Here is a 23,677-nt window from a genome sequence, read left to right on the forward strand (position 1 = left end):
TGGCCCTCCCGGCCCCGCCCCCTCCGTAGCTGTCCAGGCTCCGCCCCCTCTATGGCCCTCCCGGCCCCGCCCCCTCCGTAGCTGTCCAGGCTCCGCCCCCTCCATGGCCCTCCCAGCCCCTCCCCCTCTGTGGCTGTCCCGGCTCCGTCCCCTGGGTGGCTCTGCTCCAGAGGCTGGCCCAGGACAGCTGATGGGCCTTGCTGGTGGCCGTGGAGCTTGCAGACACAGCAGAAGGGGGAAGAGAAAGGGAATCTGAACAATGGGGATATGTATATGTATACCTGAATTACTTAGCTGTACACCTGAAACTAACAGAACTACATGTAAATCAACAATATCCAACATAAAATTTAAAATTTATCCCCCCACCCCCCAAAAAATAGAAGAGGGAAAAGATGGAGTCCCAGCTGGGGATGGCAGTAGCTGGCTGGAAAATCAGCCAAATCCTTGCTTCCCAATTGCCAGGGGTGATGGGATCTTAACAGGTCTGTCCAGGAAAGCTGGTTTACATACCCCAACAAGGATGAGCAGGGACCAATGTATTTCTTGTACCCGCAATGTCAATTAGACTTAAAGGCAGTGGCTGCCTGATATAACGGGAAGATCTTGACTTGTAGGCACCCAAGCCTAGGCTCAAATGCCACCCTGACACTTATCTGGGTAAGGGTGGATCCTGGTTACTTGCAGAAGCTCTCTGAATCCCCCTGTACTTGCTATTCTGAGGCTGCAGTGCAGTGACCGATATAAAATGCTTGCCCAGAGAAGGTGGTCAGCTCACCTGCTCCCCTCCTCTTCCTTCAGGAGAGGAATCACTAGAGCAATCTCTACCCCTGGTTTCCCCTCAGGATCTGAGACGTGCTAGGTGCATAATTAATTCTCAGTAGTAGCACGATTAAATGAGGGGTTCCCTGGTGGTGCCATGGTAAAGAACCCGCCCGCCAGTGCAGGAGACACGGAAGATATGGGTTCAGTCCTTGGTTGGGAAGATCATCTGGAGGAGGAAATGGCAACCTATTCCAATATTCTTGCCTGGAAAATTCCATGCACAAAAGGAGTCTGGCGGGCTTTAGTCTGTGGGTTTGCAGTCAGACATGACTGAGCAACTGAGCACACGCACGCATGCATCCTCAACATGGTAAGTGAATCATGAGCTGGGCTTCTGTTTACAGGCTATTCCTAAATCTAAATATTTGAAAAATCTGGTAGACACTTTACAAAATGAAAGTGCCAGGGACAAGACAGGGATCAATGTCATCAACATCACTGGACAAAGTCAGACTGGGCTCACGTTGAGCTGGGTTATGCCAGGAAAATGTTTTTCTCGGGGCGAAAGGCTAGGACACTGGATGGAAAATGAGCCTGTCAGAGCTGGCAGGCTTTCTGGATAGACATAGAGCAGGCCAGGCCGGGCCAGGCCTGAGCCATCCGCTGGGGCTGTGGCATTGTCCAGTCCTTGGGATCCCAATGTCACCATGACAGGAATCACCAACTGAGGCTTGGATGGGTGTGTGGAAATGTTACGAGGCCTTGGAGGAACTCGGGGGCAGTGTTTGGCCAAGCCTGACTCATCCTGCAAGTTTGGGCCTGTTTCTTAGCTCTTAGCTGTCTGTCAACGGCTGGGAAAATGCTATGGGGTAGCTGGGGGAGAGGCTACAACGGAATGTAGACGTCAATCATCTCCCCTCTTCCATACAAAACACTACGCAGCCGCCAAAGATAAGGAGACAGGCATATACACACTGATAGAGAAATCTGCCTGTGATCTATTACTGAGTGGATAAAACACATTGTGTGAACTAGCATGACTATAATTTTAAAATTAATACTCACTCACATGTATCTGTACACCTACCTATTTGGCTGTACACAACTGTCCACAGTGGTGACTTATAGGCGTTTAGAGGGGGAGGTAGCTTCTATTTTGTGCACTTCCTTATGGGATTGTTTTTGTAATTAATGTGTTTTTTTTTTTTTTTTCCAGCACGATTTTACTCTAGCTTCCCTCTTCTGGTCTGCCTGAAAACTATCCTTGAAGATATGAAAGCAGCAGCTCGGGAGAACTCATATGTGGTTGAAATTTTAATTAGCATCTCCTCTGGATACAGGGTGGCATACCAGGCAGCTCAGAGGTAAAGAAACTGCCTGCCAGTGCTGGAGACTCAGGAGACGAGGGTTCGATCCCTGGGTCAGGAAGATCCCCTGGAGGAGGAAATGGCAACCCACTCTGGCATTCTTGCCTGGAGAATCCCATGGGCAGAGGAGAATGGCAGGCTGTACAGTCCACGGGGTCGCAAAAGAATTGGACATGGCTTAGCGCCTAAACAACAATGTGCCATTCACAAACTCCAGAATTTGGGCAAGAGACTTAGTTCTCTGCCTCTTAGTTTTACCTCCAATAAAACGAGGATCTAGTAACAGTGCCGGCCTCAGAGTGACCATAAGAATTCAACGCCCTCAGGCAGGAGTGGTTCACGGGGGCATGTGTGCTCATTCGCTTCAGTTGTGTCTTGAGTCTTTGCGACTTATGGACTGTAGCCCGCCAGGCTCCTCTGTCCATGGGATTCTCCAGGCAAGAATACTGGAGTGGGTTGCCATTTCCTTCTTCAGGGGATCATCCCGATCCAGGGATTGAACCCACGTCTCCTGCACTGGCGGGTGGATCCTTTCCCACGGAGCCACCTGGGAAGCCCCAGGATTGGGCGTGCTGCTGATAAACTCTGGCTACCTCCTGTAGTGGGTAGATTCACTTTATTTTACTCCTACTTACCCAGCTACTCATTCTGCGAGCCCTATACTCTGTTTTCACACGAGTTACTTGGGAAGAGTCACTGTTTGACAGAAAGCCACATCAGATGGGGAGAGTCTCCTTCTGGGGCTTCATAAGGGGAGAGTTCGGAGGGAGCCAGACCGGCCAAGAGAGATGCCTGCCAGGAACTCAGTGGCTAAAGGGAGCATGTGGGAGACAGGGCGGTACCTGCTAAAAGGGCACCGGAAACAGGGAGACAGCAAAAGCTCCTGTTTCATCATCACTGAACTCTATATTTTAAGAAGGGCATTTCAGAGCTCCGGGTTTATTTCTCATTTGGGACCTGCCTCCTGACTAAGATGAGCCCAGGCAATCTCAAAGGCCTCGCTACTATTCCCTGCGGTGCAGAGGCCCCGGCCCAGGATTCAGGACAAAGGCCAGAGCTTGCAGGCGACTCTCTCCAGCAGCAGGCACGGGGTTAGGGCAGGGAGATGGTAGAGCGGGGCGCCCAGCTCAGGAGCCCCCCTCTCCTCCTCTGAGCCCCAGGGCATGCGGGTCCTCCAGCTGTCTTCCCAAAGTCACGCTGGGAGGCGGAGGCTGGGGGCTGCCCAGTTTGCCCTTTATTCTCACGTGTCACATCTGCACGCATGCAGGGGTCCAGGGGTCCCTGCAGAGAAGAGCTCCTTTGGGTAGAAGGCAGGACAGGTAAGAACCCAAGCTCTCAGCCCCTACCCACAAGTATTGCCAAGTGCATGGGCTCCTGGTCAGACAGACCTGGATTCCAATCCTGTCATCTTTCACAAGTGACCTGTCCGAGGTGTTTGAGCCTCAGTTTCCTTGTCTTTAAAATGGGGCCAACCAGGTTGTTGTGAAGACTGAAGGCAGGAACACGTGCAGGCCACAACAGCCATCACTGCGGACTGAGGTAGGCCCCTCTCTCTCCCGGCGCTCACACTGAAGAAGCCTTTGCCAAGCCTGGGTTGGGGGGTGGGCTGGGCGGCAAGAGAGGCTTCCGCTAAAAGACACAGGACTAGGGAACAAAGAGGGCATCTCGTCCTCCGACAGTGTTCCCAGTCCACTGTCCCCTTGGGACAGTACTACACCTGGGGACTCTCCTGACATTTATTCTGAGGCCCCCACCATTTACCACGTGACTTCTTTCTACCAAAGCCCCCCACACTTCCTATGACCCTAAGAAACTAACAAGGCAGCAACATCTGCCACGTCCATCATGGGGTGCAGAGACACGTCTGACCCCAGCCCAGACTCAGGGCCCAGGCTACTCAGGTTAATTCCTGTGTGACGCTGGTCGCTGGCAGGCCCTGAGCCCACGGATGTCCCAAGGGGAAGCTCAGATGCCATCAAAGTGGCCACCATCTCCCGGGCCCACGTCCCTGTGTTTCCTCGTACTTGTCTGGAGGGGCGGGTGGGGTCTGGACAGCAAGCTCCAGTGGCCTGGATGACTCATTTCCTCCTTGGGATCAAGAGCAGGAGTTCCACAAGGAGGGGATGGTGGTGGAGGGGTGCAGTGGGGGACTGGAGGCCTCTGGAAGCAAAACAGCAAGTGAGGCCGCCTCCAGGAGTAAAACGAGATGAAATTCAACCCACACTGACTGAGCACCGGGTACATAAGCTCCTAGGGAAAGAAAAGAGCAAATGAGAGGGAAAGAACTGTTTTGTTTTTTTTTTTTAATCCATTTATTATATACAATATTAAGGCACAAATTTAAGCAGCAAAGGATAGGAAAATCTTTGGCTGACCAACAGGATCAATATTTGCTGTAGGGGACACACCGTCTTCCTGAATTTCCCTGCTCTGTACACAGACCCATCTGGCCGTTGCAGCTCTGGGCTCCCCGGCCCCCAGGACAGACCAGCCATACAAAGATGCCAGAATGTTACATCAGAGTCTGCTGGAGAGAACACAGCACATGCAGCTGGTGGGAAGCGCGGTGGCACCCAGGCCAGTGGAGTTCTGGCCGAGGTGGGTGCCCGACCCGCCTTGCCTCACAGAACGTCCCAGATTCTGCTCCGCAAAAGGGGGAAAACACCTTAAATCAAAGAAAACCACTATGGGTCAGTCTGTTCACATCCCAGTTTGTAATAAATACTTGCAGGTGTCTCTGCGTGAACAGAATTCTAGGTAAACCACATGGAAACAGACCACTGGGTACCAGAACTCCAGGAGCTGATACAAGAGAACGCTGTATATGGGCTCCATTATACTGAAAACAGTGTGTTAATTCTGTGAAGAAGCAAAGTTTCACGACAAAGAAACACCCCGGTTTTGGCCTAATATGACAATAACATGCACTTAAGTCTAACATGGTTTTATGGAATTCCAACTGGAGGCAGACAGATAGCACGAATGTGTGTTTACATCCGTGTGTACGCAGAGATGGCAACATGTATAAGGCGTGACAAGAGAGCAGCTTTTTTTTTTTTTTAATCCATTGGAAGTTACATGTACTAGTGACTACTGTTTTCCTTTGAAGTGGTCACTCTGAAAGGAGTCCAAAGATGCAGCATGCCCAGGCATATCTTAGGGACTTTTTTTTTTTTCTAAAAGAAAGAGCTAAAAGGATGTGACTTACCTTCATCACCCATTTTTACTTATCCAACTGAGTCAATGACTTGGGTTTATTTCCAAACTTAAACCCATTCTCAAAGGATGATGATCCCTCATCTCTAAGGACAACCAGAGGAACATGCCAGGCCCCCAGATCCATCCTAACAGAGGTGTTTACAGAATGTTTCTACTTGGATAGCACTGCAGTCATTGGCAAGGGTGAGATGAAACACTTGGATCTTCTGGATATTAAGAAAAGAAACTCGACATACAATCTTAGAGCCACATCGCATATGTATGCACTGACAATATATACAGGTTTTTGTTTTTTTTTTTTAATGCATGTCTTTAGATACCTTTAAATTACCAAACAAGAAAAGGGGGGGGGGGTACTACTTAAAAGTGAGAGGAAAAAAAAAAACTGCTTATTAGGTCCAGAAGAAATCCATTTACTGAAGTGCTAACCTTTTCATGTTCCCAGCTGATCAGCTTCTGGTAACTTCTTAATGACTCTGCCTATCTTCCATGGAGCCACACACACGGGGACCCACTGAACAACCCTCATGTTGAATGAAGACATTCTAAACACACTGATTAATTAGCAAACAAACAAACAAACAAACCACACACACACACAGAAGAAGAAGAGAAAAAACATTTGTAAAGCATACACTGCAGCTGCGTCAAGCTTGGGGATAAGCAGGCAGTTGTGGGCAGGATGTTCTGTGTAAAAGGACTCCCTCATATCACGGCCACGGTCCTCCCTGGCTCAGGAGGAGTGTGAGATCACAGGGGGCACACAGAAGCACACCCACCGGCACCAGGGCACATACGCTGGCTGTAGGGCTTTGTTTTGGAAGACACACCTCTCTGCTCACGTGAGCTCCCTGCCTCCAAACCTTGCAACCAGCCACCTACTCTTAGAACCCTGCCTCTTCTGATGTTTGTATTCACACCAGGCTCTGGGACTCAGGATGCAGTGGGGGGAGTTTCTATCATCATCAGCTACCAAGGAGGAATGGAGAAGGAAACGGCCACCCACTCCAGTATTCTTGCCTGGAGAATCCCTGGACAGAGGAGCTTGGTGGGTTACATGCAGTCCATGGGGTCGCAAGAGTCACACACGACTTCCAGACTAAATCACCAGCACTGCAGAGGACGAAGGAGACATCTCTAACTGTTAGCACTCAGCATCACAAGGTCAAAGCCACGAGACAACAAACAGCAGGGGTGGCTGACTGTTCTGCAGGGGGCATTCCGGCACGCCTGGATACCCAACCCAAGTCCTGTGTAGTTAAATGCTCACGTGAGTCCCAAAGAGCAAGCTCCGCAAACCTAAAGACAGAAAGAAGGGCCCCCACTCTCTGCCTCCAACCCAAGTCCCGGGAGGGACATGGCAGCCCTGTCCCACGTGTCCACTTCGAGCAGGCGCAGCGCGACGCTGTGGCTGGCCTCCAACCTGTGGGAAGCCGAAGACAAGCTGAGAAGAAAATGTCAAGGAAAGGCTCTGCACACACTCGGAAATCAGTGCCAGAAAGCAGTGACATCACCTGTTCCACACGGTACCCCGGGCGGCACGCGGAAACTGCCAGATGACATAATCAAGGAGGCGGCAGGGTGACTTCGGCATGTCATCATCACCCAGGGCCTAGGCCTTGACCTTTCACTCTGAGACAGGGCCCAGGAGTTCATGATCAGACACCACACTGGGATGTTCTGGAGGAGGCCCGGCCTCTGGATTCCATGCAAGTAAGAGCTTTATAAAACACTTTGTGGCCTAGTGTAACAGTACACAGACTCCCATCTATAGCTTGTTTATGGGCAGTCCTAGCAGTTCAGAGGGTCAGGGGGATGAAGAAGGAAGCTGTGTGTGTGTGCACATGTGCACAGACACACACAGGGGACAGAGCGGGTCAAGGTGTGACACCGAAAGATGCTTATCACCCCCAAGTCAGAGGCAGTCCGGCCCGCGTCAAGGCTGCTCTCCCAAACCCTCGGTCCAGATGCCGGTCTCTCCTGCAGAAGGGACTTGACCTCCCTGAGCCCGTTTCCTCCTCTGCGAAATAAGGATATAAACCTGCCCCTGCTCCCATGTGGTCTGAGGATGCACTGAAAGGTACCCAGTGCTTGCACACAGTTGGCACTAAAAAATGCAGCAAGGATTCTTTTCCAAAGATCCAATGAGATCATGTATCATTAATGGCGAGAACGCACAGCAGGAGTTCAGTATCTGCTTTCTCCTAAAGGCAAGCAAGGCTTCGAGAAATCTACGGAGATGAAGAGCAGTGAGGCCCTTGCTGGGCCGGAAATCTGCCATAAAAGAAGAGATTTCAAAGCTGTAAGTCCCTTTTGTTGCAGAGGAGGCAGGTCAGAAGCACAAAAGGTGCACAGACACCACAGCACAGTAGAAAAATGGTGACGTCTGTGCACTGTGAGAGTTACCAAGCCTGGCAACTTGGGGGTCCAAGGACAGTCAGCGAGCCTTGTGCCTGCACTGCCAACAAGATGTGCTGGGGCCTAAAGACGAGGCTCTGGCTCTCACCCATTTCTGGGGGACACAGCTCACATTTGGGGTGGCCCAGGCATGGACAGCAGTGGTGGTGGGGCCCTCCTATTTCTAGATACTAATTTTTTCCATTCTCAACATTAATCAGCGGTCAAAAGGTCCTTAAGAGAGTCAGGTGCCATCAACGGAGCCTCATCACTTGTTGAAAGTGAAAGAGAAGAGAGATGGGACGGGGAGCCCTCATGCCCCTCCACCCCAACGTGTCCATACTCGCCACGGCCTTGCACCACCCATGAGGTTCACTGCTCTGGCGGAACCCGGGACTGCTCGGCCCCGCAAAGCCGCTCCGGTTCCTCAGGCTGCACAACCCTCAGTGATGCTTAAAGTGGGGCCACAGAAGGCAACACGTGTGATACACAGAGCCCCCCACAGAGCCAGGCTTGAGGTGCCTCCCTTCTGCTCATTCTGACCACCAGGCAGCTCCGAGAAGCTCCTGGGCAAAGCCAACAGTTTCCTTCCCTCCACCCACACTCATCACCCTCTTCTACCATGTGGATCTGGGGAGGCTTCACCCAAGTTACAGGGCTCCCCACAGGTGGCCCTTGTGGTAAAGAACCCACCTGCCAAGGCAGGAGACATAAGAAACATGGGTTCGATCCCTGGGTTGGGAAGATCCCTGGGAGGATGGCATGGCAATCCACTCCAGCATTCTTGCCTGGAGAATTGCCATGGACAGAAGAACCTGGCGGGCTAGAGTCCACAGGGTTGCACAGAGTTGGACACGACTGAAGCGACTTAGCAGGCAGGCAGGCACCCAGGTTACACTCCAAAGGCCCACCCTTCAAGGAGCTACCCCAGCCAACTTTCTGAAGTAACATGGTCTTCAGGGCCCCATTTGGGTGGGATGTGAGAAAGTCTCAGATCGTGGGCATGAGGACCTGGGGTGACAAAGATGCCGCTGGCCGGGAGGGAGCAAATTCATCAGGACCCCACAAGGGCATCTGATGGCCTGGCTAGCCTCTTTCCACTGATCCAGCACCTTCCAGGTTTGTAAAGGAAGCTGACATCTGAGAAGTCAGATGTGAAGCCCTAGAGCACGGGGAAAAGGGGGCCACGACCTCACTCATTCCGGGCTCTCTGACCTGGTGCTTCTGTCTTACTTTGGACCAGTTGCTTCAAACTAAACCCTTGAACAGTCCAACCACACTGTATTGATACTGGCCTATCAGGTTACAAAGCAAGTCCCCAGCAGGGCAGACCTGACCTGCTGACAACCACAGAATCTGCGTGCTCACCAACTACATCCAGAAGGATTCAAGGGGCTGGCAGAGCAGGGGCCACAAACAGTAGCAAGCGGGACAAGGTGTCAGGGCAGATTCTAGATGCCACCAAGTCAAGTGTCCCTTGTTTCCTGGAGGGCAATCCTGAAAGTCTGACCTCAATGGAGCAGTGAGGTGGATACACCAAACTCCACGCAAGAGCCGATGTGAGGGGAGAAAGTGGTGATGGCAGGAGCTGAATGCAGGACGTCACAGTGGCCATGAATCCTCTGTCTCATTGGAGCTGACCAAGTTCACTGTCAGAACGTCAACTGCTGCAGCCCAACTCCTCCAAGGCGGAGGAAGCTGCCAGAAAGACACCAAAAGGCTTTGTCCCACTCGTCACTGTGCATGATGACCGATCAGATACTGCTCTGGCAACCCCCAGAGCGAAGGAACTCTGCAAGGCTTATTACAAGAGGAAAAAAAAAAAGAAGGAAAAAAGGGTAAAATGAAACAGAATGAAGCAGAGACAGAGATGAACTCAGAGAAGTAGAGGGGGGGGATGAACCCCAAGACCAGAAAGCTCCCATCCTGCTTAGAATATACTGCTCAGTGCAGAAAAGCCAAGAAGGCCCATAACCTCCTGAAAATCCAAACCAATCAGGTACAGAGGTGGAGATGGCCTTTTAAACCCTCCATCACCCCAGACATTTCTCTTCCCTGCCACACCCACATGCATTCACAGGACACATCACGGAGGGCACAGGTGAAATGATGTTATGTCAAGACAGACTACAAGATTTCTAGGAGGTTCTTCTCAAAACAAGCTAAGAGCAAGGAGAATGGGCGTATTCCAAGGAAGATCCATGCTCAGGTTTATCTGTTTATAACCAGACCATGGGTGTACACAGACCCTCCCCGAGAGGTACATTTTTCTGTACAATGAAAAAATTTCATTTCCTAGATCTTCTTTGTTTCCAAACCTACATGCATCTTCTCTCTTCCACCATAAGCAGTAAAAATCCACGGCATCCTCTTCATCTTCAGTCATGTAGGTCTCCTGTTTTTGTTTTAACATTTATAAAAAGTATTCTCACTAATCTGAAATCCTTATCTGCTCAAACCATCCCTGATTTCCCATCCGCAACCTTCGTGATCTTTCTTTCTCTTTGCCATGTTCCTCGCACCTCAGTGTTCCGCTGTTAAATTCAACAGGGAGCCCAGGGTTAGATGAGAACTTCCATCATCTCCCCGTCGGGGAACTCGGGCTTGTGGAGTAAGTTGCTGACGCGGCCTTTGTGGTCAGGCGACTTTCCGTGGCCGGGAGAGTTCTCTGCCAAACAGAAGGGACGTATCAGTGGCTCGTTCCCCAGGAGGACCACAGGCCTACCCAGCTCTCTCTCAAATGGAACCACTTCAAGTACCACCCATCACCATCAGCACACACAGGTTAAGGCCACAGAGCCCAGCTTTGGTGGACCAAAGCTAAATGCCTGGGCCTGGGATTCAGACACAAAGAACACAACCAGGACATGAAGGGGGAAGTGGGCATTAGGACTTTGTGCGGGGAGCTCACCCACCCTGTTCCCCTCCTCTCCTCTAAATTAAAATTATCAAGTGCCTACAATGCGGCTGGTCCCTCCCTGGTTCCCTGCCTTCTCGGCAAAAGAGTATCCCAGGAATTACATCTCCAAAAATCGAGAATATTATGTGTACTTGTTTATTTTGGAGGATGAACACAGGGAATCCCGTTGGAGAAAACAACTCATTTATGCCCAGGAGCCCCCACCTCCTCCAAAGGATTCCCTAGCAGAGGGATCCTCACCCCACGACTTTGAACAGTCCAAAGCCAAGTCTGCTCTCTCCAAGGACATTTCTGGACTTGTTGCAAAACTCCTCCCAACTTGTCTTCTATTAAATGTTTGAAAGCAACTCCTCAGAACTGGCCTGAGTGCTGGGCCAGTTCACCTACCTTAAATCTACCTTCTGCTTCAATCGGGACTGAATCAGTGTCTCCTTCAGTCGACACTGAATCCTTGATGAGTAAACACCCTGAAGGCAACATCTCTGTATCTGATGCTCTTGATGGACCTGGTACCTGGTACCAGGTCCCAAACATACGGGGGGTGGGGGGGGCAGGGCTAATTCCTTAGCATCCCTCGGAGGGTCTGTTTGCACACCTTCTGGGAAGGGCTAGCTATTAAACATCCGCTAAAAGGACAAATGCCAATTTGTTTGCTCTTTCAAATGGTAATAGGTTAGGAGTCTCTACACACATTTTAGGGCTTCCCAGGTGGCACTAGCGGTGAAGAACCTGCCTGCCAATGCAGGAGACGTGAGACTGGGTCAGGAAGAGCCCCTGGAGAAGGAAATGGCAACCCACTTCAGTATTCTTGCCTGGAGGATTCCATGAACAGAGGAGCCTGGCGGGCTACAGTTCACGGAGTCACAAAGAGTCGGACGCGACAGAAGCGACTTAGCACGCAAGCACACAAATTTCAATCCCAGAATAATACAGAGCCTGCAGAGTCTAGGGCATCCCTGGGGGCTCAGATGGTAAAGAATCTGCCTGCACTGCAGAAGACTCAGGTTTGGTCCATGGGTTGGGAAGCTCCCCTGGAGAAGAGAACGGCAACCCACTCCAGTATTCTTGCCTGGAGAATCCCATGGATGGAGGAGCCTGGTGGGCTACAGTCCATAGAATTGCAAAGAGTCAGACACAACTGAGCGACTAACCATACCACAGAAAGTGAAATCACTCAGTCATGTCCAACTCTTTGCGACCCTGTGGACTACAGCATACCAGGCTCCTCCGTCCAGGCAAGAATACTGGAGTGGGTTGCCATTTCCTTCTCCAATCATACCATAAGATAACCCATAAGCGAGAGTAGGTTGGTAGCCCGGCTCCCTCCCCAGCTCAGTAGAAGCCCCTCCCCCACCCCTGACAGGATAGGGGGCTCTATGGAGCGTGAGAGCAGGTGGAGACCTCGTACCCAGTTTTTCTGCTGCGCCCTTGGCCGCTGGGTGCTTCAGCACGGGGCTGTTGGAAGGGGTCCCGCTGAGCCTGCTGCGCGTGGGCAGGGAGGCCACGCCGGGCCAGAAGAGCTCAGCACTCTTGTCGGTCTGCGTGCTGCTGTCCTTGCTGCCTGTCTTGGCATGGGCACTGCTGGCCGACGTGCCGGGGGCTGGGGGTGACAGCGTGGTGGCAGAGGGGGTGGGCAGCACAGGGGTGGACGCATGGTCGTGGTGCTCCTTCCCCAGCAGCAGCCCTGCGGGTGGAAGAACAGCTTCTTCAGTGTCGCGCCTCAAGAAGCAAGACCCATCAGCTGGGCAGGGATACAGACGCCAAAGGGAACGGACGTCTGTACAAGGCTGGGGAGCCGTGAACTGGGAGATCAGGACTGACACACATACACCACCTAGGTGGCATGTGTGGTCAAGAATCCGCCTGCCAGTGCAGGCGATGCAGGAGACTTGGGTTTGATCCCTAGGTCGGGAAGATCCCCTGAAGGAGGGCATGGCTACCCACTCCACTATTCTTGACTGGAAAATCTCATGGACAGAGGAGCTTGGCAGGCTGCAGAGCACGGGGTTGCAAAGAGTCAGACATGACTGAGCTTACACACACGTGTGTAAAAGAGGCAGCTAGTGGAAACCTGCTGTATAGCACAGGAGCCCTGTGCTCTGTGGATGGGATGGGATGGGGGTCACAGTGGGAAGGGGGCCCAAGGGGGAGGGATTATATGTATATGGATGGCTGATTCACTCTCCTGTAGAGCAGAAACTAACACAACATTATAAGACCAACTGCGTTGCCAACAAAGGTCCATCAAGTCAAGGCTATGATTTTTCCAGTAGTCATGTATAGATGTGAGAGTTGGACTATAAAGAAAGCTGAGCACAGAAGAATTGATGCTTTTGAACTGTGATGCTGAAGACTATTAAGAATCCCTCGGACTGAAAGGAGATCTAACCAGTCCATCCTAAAGGAGATCAGTCCTGGATGTTCACTGGAGGCACTGATGTTGAAGCTGAAACTCCAATACTTTGGCCACCTGATGCAAAGAGCTGACTCACTGGAAAAGACCCTGATGCTGGGAAAGATTCAAAGTGGGAGGAGAAGGGGACGACAGAGAATGAGATGGTTGGATGGCATCACCGACTCAATGGACATGAGTTTGAGAAAACTCTGAGAGCTGGTGATGGACAGGGGGGCCTGGCGTGCTGCAGTCCATGGAGTCACAAAGAGTCGGACATGACTGAGCAACTGAACTGAACTGAATACCCCAATTAAAAACCAAGAACAAAAAACCTAGCATGGCGCAGGGGAGGAGCTGTCACATAAACTGGTTATAATGTAACATGACAAATGATAGGATACTACTATTCTGAGGATTCTATGGAAAGAAGGGAGAAGAGATGCCTTACAGGCAGAGTGTCAAGGGGCAGGGGCACTCTGCAAGGCTTTCTGGAGACAATGCTTTCTTTCTGTATGCAGCCCAAGAGGGCTAGTCCTGAGCAGTGGCAGCCTGTATCGGCTTCTCTGCTCCTAGACACAGCCCTGTTGGCCTGCTGCTTGCTTAATAGCCCGCAACTCCACTCTTCTCTGGTAATGAATTATCTCCCCAGGGCCTGGGTCAAGACAAGCATGCCTCCTGGTCACGGCAACAGAGTTGTGTACAATATTCCCCAGAGAGCTCCTTGTGATGAAGAGCCATGTCCTCCAAGAGGAAGGAAGCCAGCTGGGTTCCTGCGGAGGGCCGCTCGAACCCACCTGTCCCAAGACCAAAGTGTCCGGGGTGGGAAGAGGGCGGCTGGCTGGGCAAAAGGGAGGTGTGATGTGCCCCGTTTCCTCAATGTCTTTCTGCGAGCTGGACAGCACAGCAATTGTTCTAATTGTGAAATACGGCCCTCGTTCTACACCAGCCTACACAAAATGCAGTAACCACAATCAAGTGTCTGTTCATTTAACGAAGTTCAGTCTCCTTGCTAGGGCTATTTCAGGTTGCCCATTCATAATGCAACACAACTCAATCCAGTCTGTCTACAGTGATGCTTCTCAACATGTTCACACACACATCAATTACTTGCATATAGTTAAGATGAAGATTCAAGTCAGCGGGGGACCTCGAGCTTCCGTTTCTCTAATAAGCTCCCAAGCGATGCTGGTGGTGCTGGCCCACAGACCACACCTTGAGGAGCAAGAAGCCTTGACTAGGTGCTTCCTAGACATCATCTCACTTCCTATGAGGTAGGTCCTGTTGCTATCTTTTGTTTTACAGAAAAGGAAATGGCCGAAATTAGCGTCTCACCGTTGAGAAGTAGCAGAAATGGCATTTGAAGCCAGAGGTGCCTGCCTTTAAGTCTACTTTCTGTCCTTTTCCGCCTCATCACCCTACCCCTGCGTGGAGAGCCACAGTCTAGTGAGGATGCTCCTGTGCAACTAAGCCACTGGCCGGTCATCTCACCTGCGAGCCCGAGCCATCAGAAAGGGATATGTTATCACCTCCACCTCCTTCCAGAGCTCCTCAGACAAGACACCGTGGGAACGCTGCGGAGCCTGTGCAGGAGGTCTGTGAGAATTGAACCTGTGCCTCCCTCTGCAGTGGGAGGGCTCCACTGTCTTGTGACATGTGGATGCTGATCACAGTAAGGAGGGGGAATACGAGTGTGGAGAACACAGGAGCTCTTCCTGCAGCTGAGTCCTCCGCTTCCAGGCCTGGCTGAGGCACATCAAATGCTAGGGCTACGGGCACAGCCCCCATGGAAATATCTGCCTGGCTGGATGTCACAGACAGGCTTCTGCCAGAGAGGTTTCTGTGGGAGCTGAGCACGTGCTGAGTCCCCTCTCAAGTCCACATGAGCACTGCTGCTGAGGCTCTCTAAATGGGGAGGGGAGCTAAGAGTCCTTGGGAGGGGCTTTGAAGATCCCAGCTGCTGTCCACATGCCTCTTCTTTGAAGTGCATTTCCTTGGAGGGCAGGGGCTCCAGAAGTAACCCATGGGGGGATTTCAAACGGAGATAATGGCTGGGTGCCTTTGATTCTCCCCCAAGTCTGTCAGCTTCCTCCTGGAAGCTCTTATCTCCTTTGACATGAAGCAGCCAGGCTCCTCCACTGTCCTGGGCTAACAAAAACAGGCTCTCAGCTCCATGGATAAACAAAACACACTCTGACCCAGGGAAATGCATCAAAGAAGGGCCAGGCCCCTGGGGCTGCAGAGTCAGGGACAAGAGCGGAAGATGTGTGACCGGGAGTGCTGCCTGTGACCTGGGCAGCTGTCTCATCCTCTCTGACTCAGCGAGCTGGGCTGCTGGTCCCCGTCACCCTAGGATACCAGTTCATGGCTATGACTGTGTTTGCAGAATGCTCTTCCAAACTCTGCCTGTGCAACAACAACCCAACAAAATACCACCAGCAGCCCCTTATACGAGAGCACTGCTTGCAAAGCGCTTTCTCTCCAGTATGTCATTTTGGCCTTGCAATGACCCCATGAGGTACAGCAGGAAAGACACCTCTAGACACCACAAGCAGAGGTGGAGTAGTCCTACCACTGGTTTGGGGCAGAACCAAGTTGAGAGGCCTGAAGTCTCAAAGTCGTCTTCCTACTAAAAATTTTTATAGCGTAAGACACCTTAGCTTTCAGTCATAATGATAATGATTATGATGTGCGTCAACTCATGGCTAACAGTGACTCTGGTGGGGTGCCCTTTGCTTCCACCACCAAAGTATGATGCATTATCCTTTCCACACCTCCACTGGAGACTCCTGGACACTCACAGGCAATTCTGGCTCAGTCTCTTGTGGGGTCACTGCTCCTTTCTCCTGGGTCCTGGTGCACACAAGGTTTTGTCTGTGCCCTCCAAGAATCTGTTTCCCCAGTCCTGTGGAAGTTCTGCAATCAAATCCCACTGGCCTTCAAAGTCAAATTCCCTGAGGGTTCTCAGTCCTTTTGCCAGATCCCCAGGTTGGGAAATCTGGTGTGGGTCCCAGAACTTTCGCAACAGTGCAAAAACTTCTTTGGTATTAACTGTTCTCCAGCTTGTGGGTTGTCTGCTGGGTGGTTCTGTGGTGGGGTTCACACCCCATACCTCCCAGGTCTGCTGCAGCCAGAGCTCCTGTTCTCGTGGCAGGCAACTGGTGACCCATGCCCCACCCATCACAGCAAGACTCAGATTCCCCCACAGCCAGTCCCTCCCATCAGGAAGCTTCCACAAGCCTCTTATCTTCATCCATCAGAGGGCAGACAGAATGGAAACCACAGTCACAGAAAACTAACCAAACCGATCACGAGGATCACAGCCTTCTCTAACTCAATGAAACTATGAGCCATGCTGTGCAGGGTCACCCAAGACTGACAGGTCATGGTGGAGAGTTCTGACAAAACACGGTCCACTGGAGAGTGAATGGCAAACCATTTCAGTGTACTTCAGAAGAATACTGAGAAGAACCATATGAACAGTATGAAAAAGCAAAAGATATGACACTGAAAGATGAACTCCCCAGGTCTGTAGGTGCCCAATATGCTACTGGAAAAGACTGGAGAAATAGCTCCAGAAAGAATGAAGAGGTTGAGCCAAAGTGGAAACAATACCCATCTGTGGATATGACTGGTGTTGGAAGTAAAGTCCTATGTTGTAAAGAGCAATATTGCTTAGAAACCTGGAATGTTAGGTTCATGAATCAAAGTAAATCGGAAGTGGTAAAACAGGAGATAGCAACAGTGAATATTGACATTTTAGGAATCAGTGAACTAAAAAGGACCAAATTGGGCAAATTTAATTCAGATGACCATTACATCTACTACTGTGGCAAAAATCCCTTAGTAGAAATGGAGTAGCCCTCATAGTCAACAAAAGAGTCCAAAATGCAGTACTTGGGTGCAATGTCAAAAATGAGATTTTTTTTGTTCATTTCTGAGGCAAGCCATTCAATATCACAGTGACCCAAGTCTCTGTCCCAACCACAAATGCCAAAGAAGCTAAAGTTGAATGGATCTATGAGGACCTACAAGAACTAGAACTAAAACCAAAAAAAAAAAGTCTTTTTCATCATAGGGGACTGGAATGCAAAAGTAGGAAGTCAACAGATACCTGGAGTAACACGCAACTTTGGTCTTGGAGTACCAAATGAAGCAGGGCAAAGGCTAACAGTTTTGTCAGGACAATGTACTGCTCATAGCAAACACCCTGTTCCAATAACACAAGAGGTGACTCTACACATGGCCATCACCAGATGGTCAACACCAAAATCAGATTGATTATATTCTTTGCAGACAAAGATGGAGAAGCTATATACAGTCAGCAAAACAAGACCAGGAGCTGACTGTGGCTCAGATCATGAACTCCTTATTGCCAAATTCAGACTTAAATTGAAGAAAGTAGGGAAAACCACTAAACCATTCAGGTATGACCTAAATCAAATCCATTACGAATATACAGTGGAAGTGAGAAATACTCAAGGGATACGATCAGATAGAAAAGAGTGCCTTAAGAACTACTGACAGGGGTTTGTAACACTGTGTAGGAGGTGGTGATCAAAACTATCTCCAAGAAGGAGAAATGCAAAAAGGCAAAATGGTTGTCTGAGGAGGCCTTACAAATAGCTGAGAAAAGAAGAGAAGCTAAAGGCAAAGGAGAAAAGGAAAGATATACCCATTTGAATGCAGAGTTCCAAAGAATAGCAAGGAGAGATAAGAAAGCCTTCCTCAGTGATCAATGCATAGAAATAGAGGAAAACAATAGAATGGGAAAGACTAGAGATCTCTCTAAGAAAATTAGAAATGGTAAGGGAACATTTCATGCAAAGATGGGCACAATAAATTACAGAAACAGTATGGACTTAACAGAAACAGAAGATATTAAGAAGAGGTGGCAAGAATACACAGAACTAATATACAAAAAAGATCTTAATGACCCAGATAACCACGATGGTGTGACCACTCACCTAGAGCCAGACATCTTAGAGTGCGAAGTCAAGTGGGCCTTAGGAAGCATCAAAGATAAATAAAGCTGGTGGAGGTGATGGAATTTCAGGTGAGCTATTTCAAATCCTAAGATGCTGCTGTGAAAGAGCCAGCAAATATGGAAAACTCAGCAGTGGCTACAGAACTGGTAAAGGTCAGTTTTCATTCCAATCCCAAAAAAGGCAAGGCCAAAGAATGTTCAAACTACCACATAATCGCACTCATCCCACATGCTAGCAAAGCAATGCTCAAAATTCTCAAAGCTAGGTTTTAATAGTACATGAACCGAGAACTTCCAGATGTTCAAGTTGGACTTAGAAAAGGCAGAGGAACCAGAGATCAAATTGCCAACATCCTTTGGATCATCAAAAATGCAAGAGAATTCCAGAAAAACATCTACTTATGTTTCATTGACTACTTTAGTCAAAGACTAAAGCCTTTGACTGTTTGGATTACAACAAACTGTGGAAAATTCGTCAAGAGATGGGAATTCCAAACCACCTGACCTGCCTCCTAAGAAATCTGTATGCAGATAAAGAAGCAACAGTTAGAACCAGACATGGAACAATGGACTGGTTCCAAATTGGGAAAGGAGTACGTCAAGGCTGTATACTGTCACCTTGCTTATTTAACTTACATGCAGAGTACATCATGAGAAAAGCCGGGCTGGATGAAGCACAAGCTGGAAGCAAAACTGCCGAGAAAAATATCAATAACCTCAGATATGCAGATGACACCACCTTGACGGCAGAAAGTGAAGAAGAACTGAAGAGCCTCTTGATGAAAGTGAAAGAGGAGAGTGAAAAGTTGGTGTAAAGCTCAACATTCAGAAAACTAAGATCATGCCATCTGGTCCCATCACTTCATGGCAAATAGATGGGGAAACAATGGCAACAGTGACAGACTTTATTTTCTTGGGCTTCAAAATCACTGCAGATGGTGACTGCAGCCATGAAATTAAGTTGCTTGCTCCTTGGAAGAAAAGCTATGACAAGCCTAGACAGCTTATTACAAAGCAGTCATATTACTTTGCCGACAAAGGTCCATATAGTCAAAGCTATGGTTTTTCCTATCATCCACTCATGTATGGATGTGAAAATTGGACCATAAAGAAAGTTGAGTGCTGAAGAACTGATGCTTTTGAACTGTGGTGCTGGAGATGACTCTTGAAAGTCCCTTGGTCAGCAAGGACATCAGAGCAGTCAATCCTAAAGGAAATCACTTCTGAATACTCACTGGAAGGACTGATGCTTAAGCTGAAGCCCCAATACTTTGGCTACCTGATGGGAAGGTCTTTTCATTAGAAAAGGCTCTGATGCTGGGAAAGATTGACAGCAAGAGGAGAAGGGGACTACAGAAAATGAGATGGCTGGATGGTATCACCGAGCTCATGGAAATGAGTTTGAGCCAAGTTCTGGGAGATTGTGAAAGACAGGGAAGCCTGGTGTGCTGCAGTCCACGGGGTCACAAAGAGTTGCACACAACTGAGCGAGGGAACCGAACTTCACATGTGAGTAAACTGAGACTTGGAGATACTCAAAATTCCTATTTTCACAAGGGGGTCTGAACTCCATTGGCCAACTGAGGTGCCTCAGTGTTTATGTGACTCCTGCTCTTCAGAGGCTCTCATGAGGAGTGGAGGGGCTCACCTATGTGGGGGTGGGGCTTGCCTGGGGGTGAGTGGGGCTCACTTACGGAGGGAGGACCTTGCCTGAGGGGGTGGGGCTCATCTGCAGAGGGGGATGGGTTGCTTGGGGAGGGGTGGGGCTTGTTGAGGGAGTGGGGCTCACCTGCAGAGAGGCAGGGCTTGCTTGGGAGGGGCGGGACTTGTTGAGGGGGTGGGTCTCTCTGCAGAGGGGCAGGGGTTGCCTGGGAGGGGCGGGGCTTGTTGAGGGGGTGGGACTCTGCAGAGGGGCATGGCTTGCTTGGGGAGGGGCGGGGCTTGTTGAGGGGGTGGGGCTCTGCAGAGGGGCATGGCTTGCTTGGGGAGGGGTGGGGCTTGTTGAGGGGGTGGGGCTCTCTGCAGATGGGCAGGGCTTGCTTGGGGAGGGGCAGGGCTTGCTTGGGGAGGGGCAGGGCTTGTTGAGGGCGTGGCGCTCACCTATGCTCCCCTTCCAGGTCTTCTCCTCCTTTTTCTCCTCAGCCAACTGGCTGCTAGTGAGAGAGGTCTGGCGGGAGTGAGTCCCGGTGGCTGCTGCAATGGATGGCACAGAGCGGGCGGGTCTCAGGCTGGAGGAGTCCGTCTTCCCGGCATCTTTACGGGATCGCTGTTGAAGGACCTTAATCATGGCGTCCTTCTCTATGATTTTGGCATGGAGATTTTTAATACTGTGTAAGAAAACAGAACAGTCATGATCAAAATCCATGGAATGACAGGGATATTTATATTTCTCTCAGGACCCCACAGATTTTAACTATAATTCCAAGGACAGAGTTAATTGCCGCCTGAGTCTTCAGTTACAATCTCCATTGTAGAAGACTGATCTTTTATAGTACCTGAAAAGGGGGCACCTTCTCTGGCCCCTTAGGAGGCTCTGGGACCCTGAGGACACACAGTTTGAGTGCCTGTGGCCACCTGGCAGGGACCTCTTGACTGAAGTGTGTCTAGAAGCCTGGCAGTGGGAAGGGCACGAGGAACTACAGGGAAACACACACAAACTCAAGCCTCACACAGGGTAGGCTGCTCACAAGAGTCAATTTGCCTATTTTCTGAGCGGGGTGGGGGGGATGAGGGGGGGTGGGGTGGGCAGGAAATGGACAAGTTTTCTGTGAGATGATGTTTTCCTCCCTGAAGGTCAAAGATGAGAATTAGGAGACACGCGAGTTCTTTTTCACAACCTAAGTAGTAACTTGCTGAGCTTATCAACGACTCAGCCACGCAGTTCTATTTTCACAGAATGAGAAGCTCAGCTTCCCAGGGCTTGACGGAGAGGGCTGGGGGTGGGTGGCAGGCTAGCTCTGCGATGTCACAAAGCCTGCTGGAGGACTTCTTGTTTACTTCAGGAGAAAAACACATTAGCTACATATCTTATTACTGGCTGGAATATACAAATACTGGCTCAAAAACTCTGAGACTCTGGCATATGATGGTTCCCTCTGTCCAGCTGATAATGTCGACTAGGCTGTTGAGACAGACACCCAGAAAACACATGGGCTTCTAAATTCTTGTTATTAGCCTCCACCTAAATATCTGCATCTGACATGAAATTAGTTCCCAGAGACCTCGGGCTCCAGCCCCTTGTTAACAGGACTCTTTCCCTGGAATGAGGACTGGGAGGGCTCAAGCTGAAGGGCTGTCTAGAACGGGAAAGGGCTGGAGATGAGTGCACACAGTGGGCTGGTGGCCCCGCCGGGCTCGTGAGGGGTGGCAGGCGTGGGGCCCGAGGGCTGGGCACGGCCGTCCCTTACGTGTACTCCATGTCCTGACACCTCCTGGTGGCCTGCACCACCTCCTCCTCCTCCTGCCAGATGTGGGCCTCCAGTGAGCTCTCGCCATAGCTGCCATTCCTCGAGTGGTTGACGATCGTGGTGTCCCTGGCAACACAGGACACACACACAGACTGATGTCAGTCAGTTCTCTCCCTGAACCGCTAGAACGAAGCTAGTATCTAAGGAACATAAAATGCAAAATTCCAAATTCCCTGCCCTTTCTACCAACGATCCTGAATCACAAGCGACGTGGTGTGTGCTGAATACAGACACTGTATACTTACAGGTGTAAGGGCAAGTGTCTCCTAGCATGTGGACACCGGATAGTATCATGTCAGTTAGTATGGCCGTGCTTGTGCTCTTTCACACTTCTCCTTTCTTACCTTCTCAACCAGCATTCAGGTGTCATTCTATTTCTCCCCCATTTAGGAGCTATCTCAGTGTTTACAGTAAATGGGGACTCAGGAAATCCCTGAGATGGAGACTGGTCCTCCTGGATAGCAAGGCCCTGGCTGGAGTCCCCTCCACGCTTACGTCCAGCTCGCTTCTCCTGTGAGCTCCTGCCTAGGATTCAGGTCCGTTCAGTGTGACAACTGTGCTGGGCAGCAGGACACAAACGTGAAGAAGACACACCCTATGTCCTGGCAAAGTCCAGTCGAGGGGGTGGAGTCGGGGAGGGACAGACAGAGGGAGACTGCAAAGCAGTGCAGCTGGCAGCAGGTGCCTGGCTGGAAACAGCCGCTCAAAGGGGACTGCTCTCCTGTCTCTGCTTCTGTCAATATAGTTACTCCTAACAGGGCTTCCCTGGTGCCTCAGATGGTAAAGAATCTGCCTGCAATGCATGAGACCCGGGTTCGATCCCTGGGTCAGGAAGATCCCCCTGGAGGAGGGCATGGCAACCCACTCCAGTATTCTTGCCTGGAGAATCCCACGGACAGAGGAACCTGGCAGGCATGGTCCATGGGGTCATAAAGAGTCGGATACAACCAACACTCTCTTTCAATGATGCCTGGTAAAGACAAGATAACCATGTCATCTAAGTCAGTGGTCCTTAACCTTTTTGGCACTAGGGACAGGTTTCATGGAAGACGATTTGTCCACAGGGGTCGGGTGGGGTGGGAGAGGGTGGATGGTTCAGGCGATGATGCGAGCGATGGGGAGTGACAGACAGATGCAGAAGCTTCAGTCGCTGTGTTAGTCGGTTGCTCCTAAGAGCCCATGGTACTGGTTCTCGGCCTGGGGGTTGGGGATCTCAGAATTCTAAGAGATCTAAGCATGTCTGAGGCTGAAAGGCATACTCTTAAATTAGGAAGTGAATCTTTAGTAAGAAGTGATCCAGCTTCACATCCCTTTAACTTCACATTACAGTGTTAAAATCTTAAAGCTCTTTTCTAGAACACCTAAAAGTAGCAAAAAGAGGGGCCTTCTTGCATGTGTCCATGAGGGAGTGTTTCATCATGCCCGGACCTGGGTGAAGCACATTACCCGAGGTATCTCATGTAGCTCTCTTAGGAACTTGGGCAGTAAGCATTATTATCCTCATTTTACAGATGAACAAACGAGTGAGTTTGTAAGAGCACCCAGTTAGTGAAGGCACATGGATTCAAATCCAGATATCCCTGACTCCAAAGTCCATGCTCTTAACCATCACTTCACACTCCTGAGTGTCCCGTGTCTTTATGAAGAAGGCCTCATCAAAGGTACACAAATGGTAAGACAAACCAACAAAGAGGGCACACGTGAGAATGTGGCCAAGTGCAAACTGACTAAAACAAGTCAGAACGCCTAACAAGACAGGAAGCCAGCAGAGTGCTTTAAACATACTGACACAATTATAAATTCACTCCATGGTGCTCAAAACTCATCAATACAGGGAACTAGAGCCAGAAACATTTGCAACTGATTTATTTTTAGAGAATTTACTGGAGACATATTTAAAAATTCGTATTTACACTATCAAGGACAGGAGGTACAATTAGATGAAAACAACTTAGAAGGTATACACGCACAACTCTCAACAAAATATTACATTGCTTTGAAATGTTTAAAAAGTTTCAAAAGTTCCCCACCCCACAAAACAGCCTAGCCTCTCAAACTTCTGATCACTGGTGCCAAAAATCCATCCAGATGGCAAAAGCAGTTGGTACACAAATATCACACTGCCTATAAACAATGAAGTATGCAGCAGTCGCTGCAAAGTCC

At 50.1% G+C, this 23,677-nt stretch overlaps 1 protein-coding gene across 6 annotated transcripts in view; it reads right to left on the bottom strand.

Moving 5' to 3' along the window:
• Positions 1–4,420: 4,420 nt before the first annotated feature.
• AMOTL1 (angiomotin like 1) overlaps positions 4,421–23,677 on the bottom strand; it is a 201,053-nt gene continuing 181,796 nt past the window's right edge. For all 6 annotated transcript variants that reach the window (XM_060399259.1, XM_027979153.3, XM_027979155.3 and 3 more), the window contains 4 exons: positions 21,455–21,580; positions 20,148–20,374; positions 12,077–12,352; positions 4,421–10,416 (listed from right to left, as the gene is read on the bottom strand). In XM_060399259.1, the coding sequence (XP_060255242.1) occupies positions 10,310–10,416; positions 12,077–12,352; positions 20,148–20,374; positions 21,455–21,580 (736 nt within the window). In that variant the 3' untranslated portion in view covers positions 4,421–10,309. The remainder of the gene's footprint in view (positions 10,417–12,076; positions 12,353–20,147; positions 20,375–21,454; positions 21,581–23,677) is intronic.

The sequence above is a fragment of the Ovis aries genome, chromosome 15 (genome assembly GCF_016772045.2).
Source record: "Ovis aries strain OAR_USU_Benz2616 breed Rambouillet chromosome 15, ARS-UI_Ramb_v3.0, whole genome shotgun sequence".
NCBI lineage: Eukaryota > Metazoa > Chordata > Mammalia > Artiodactyla > Bovidae > Ovis > Ovis aries.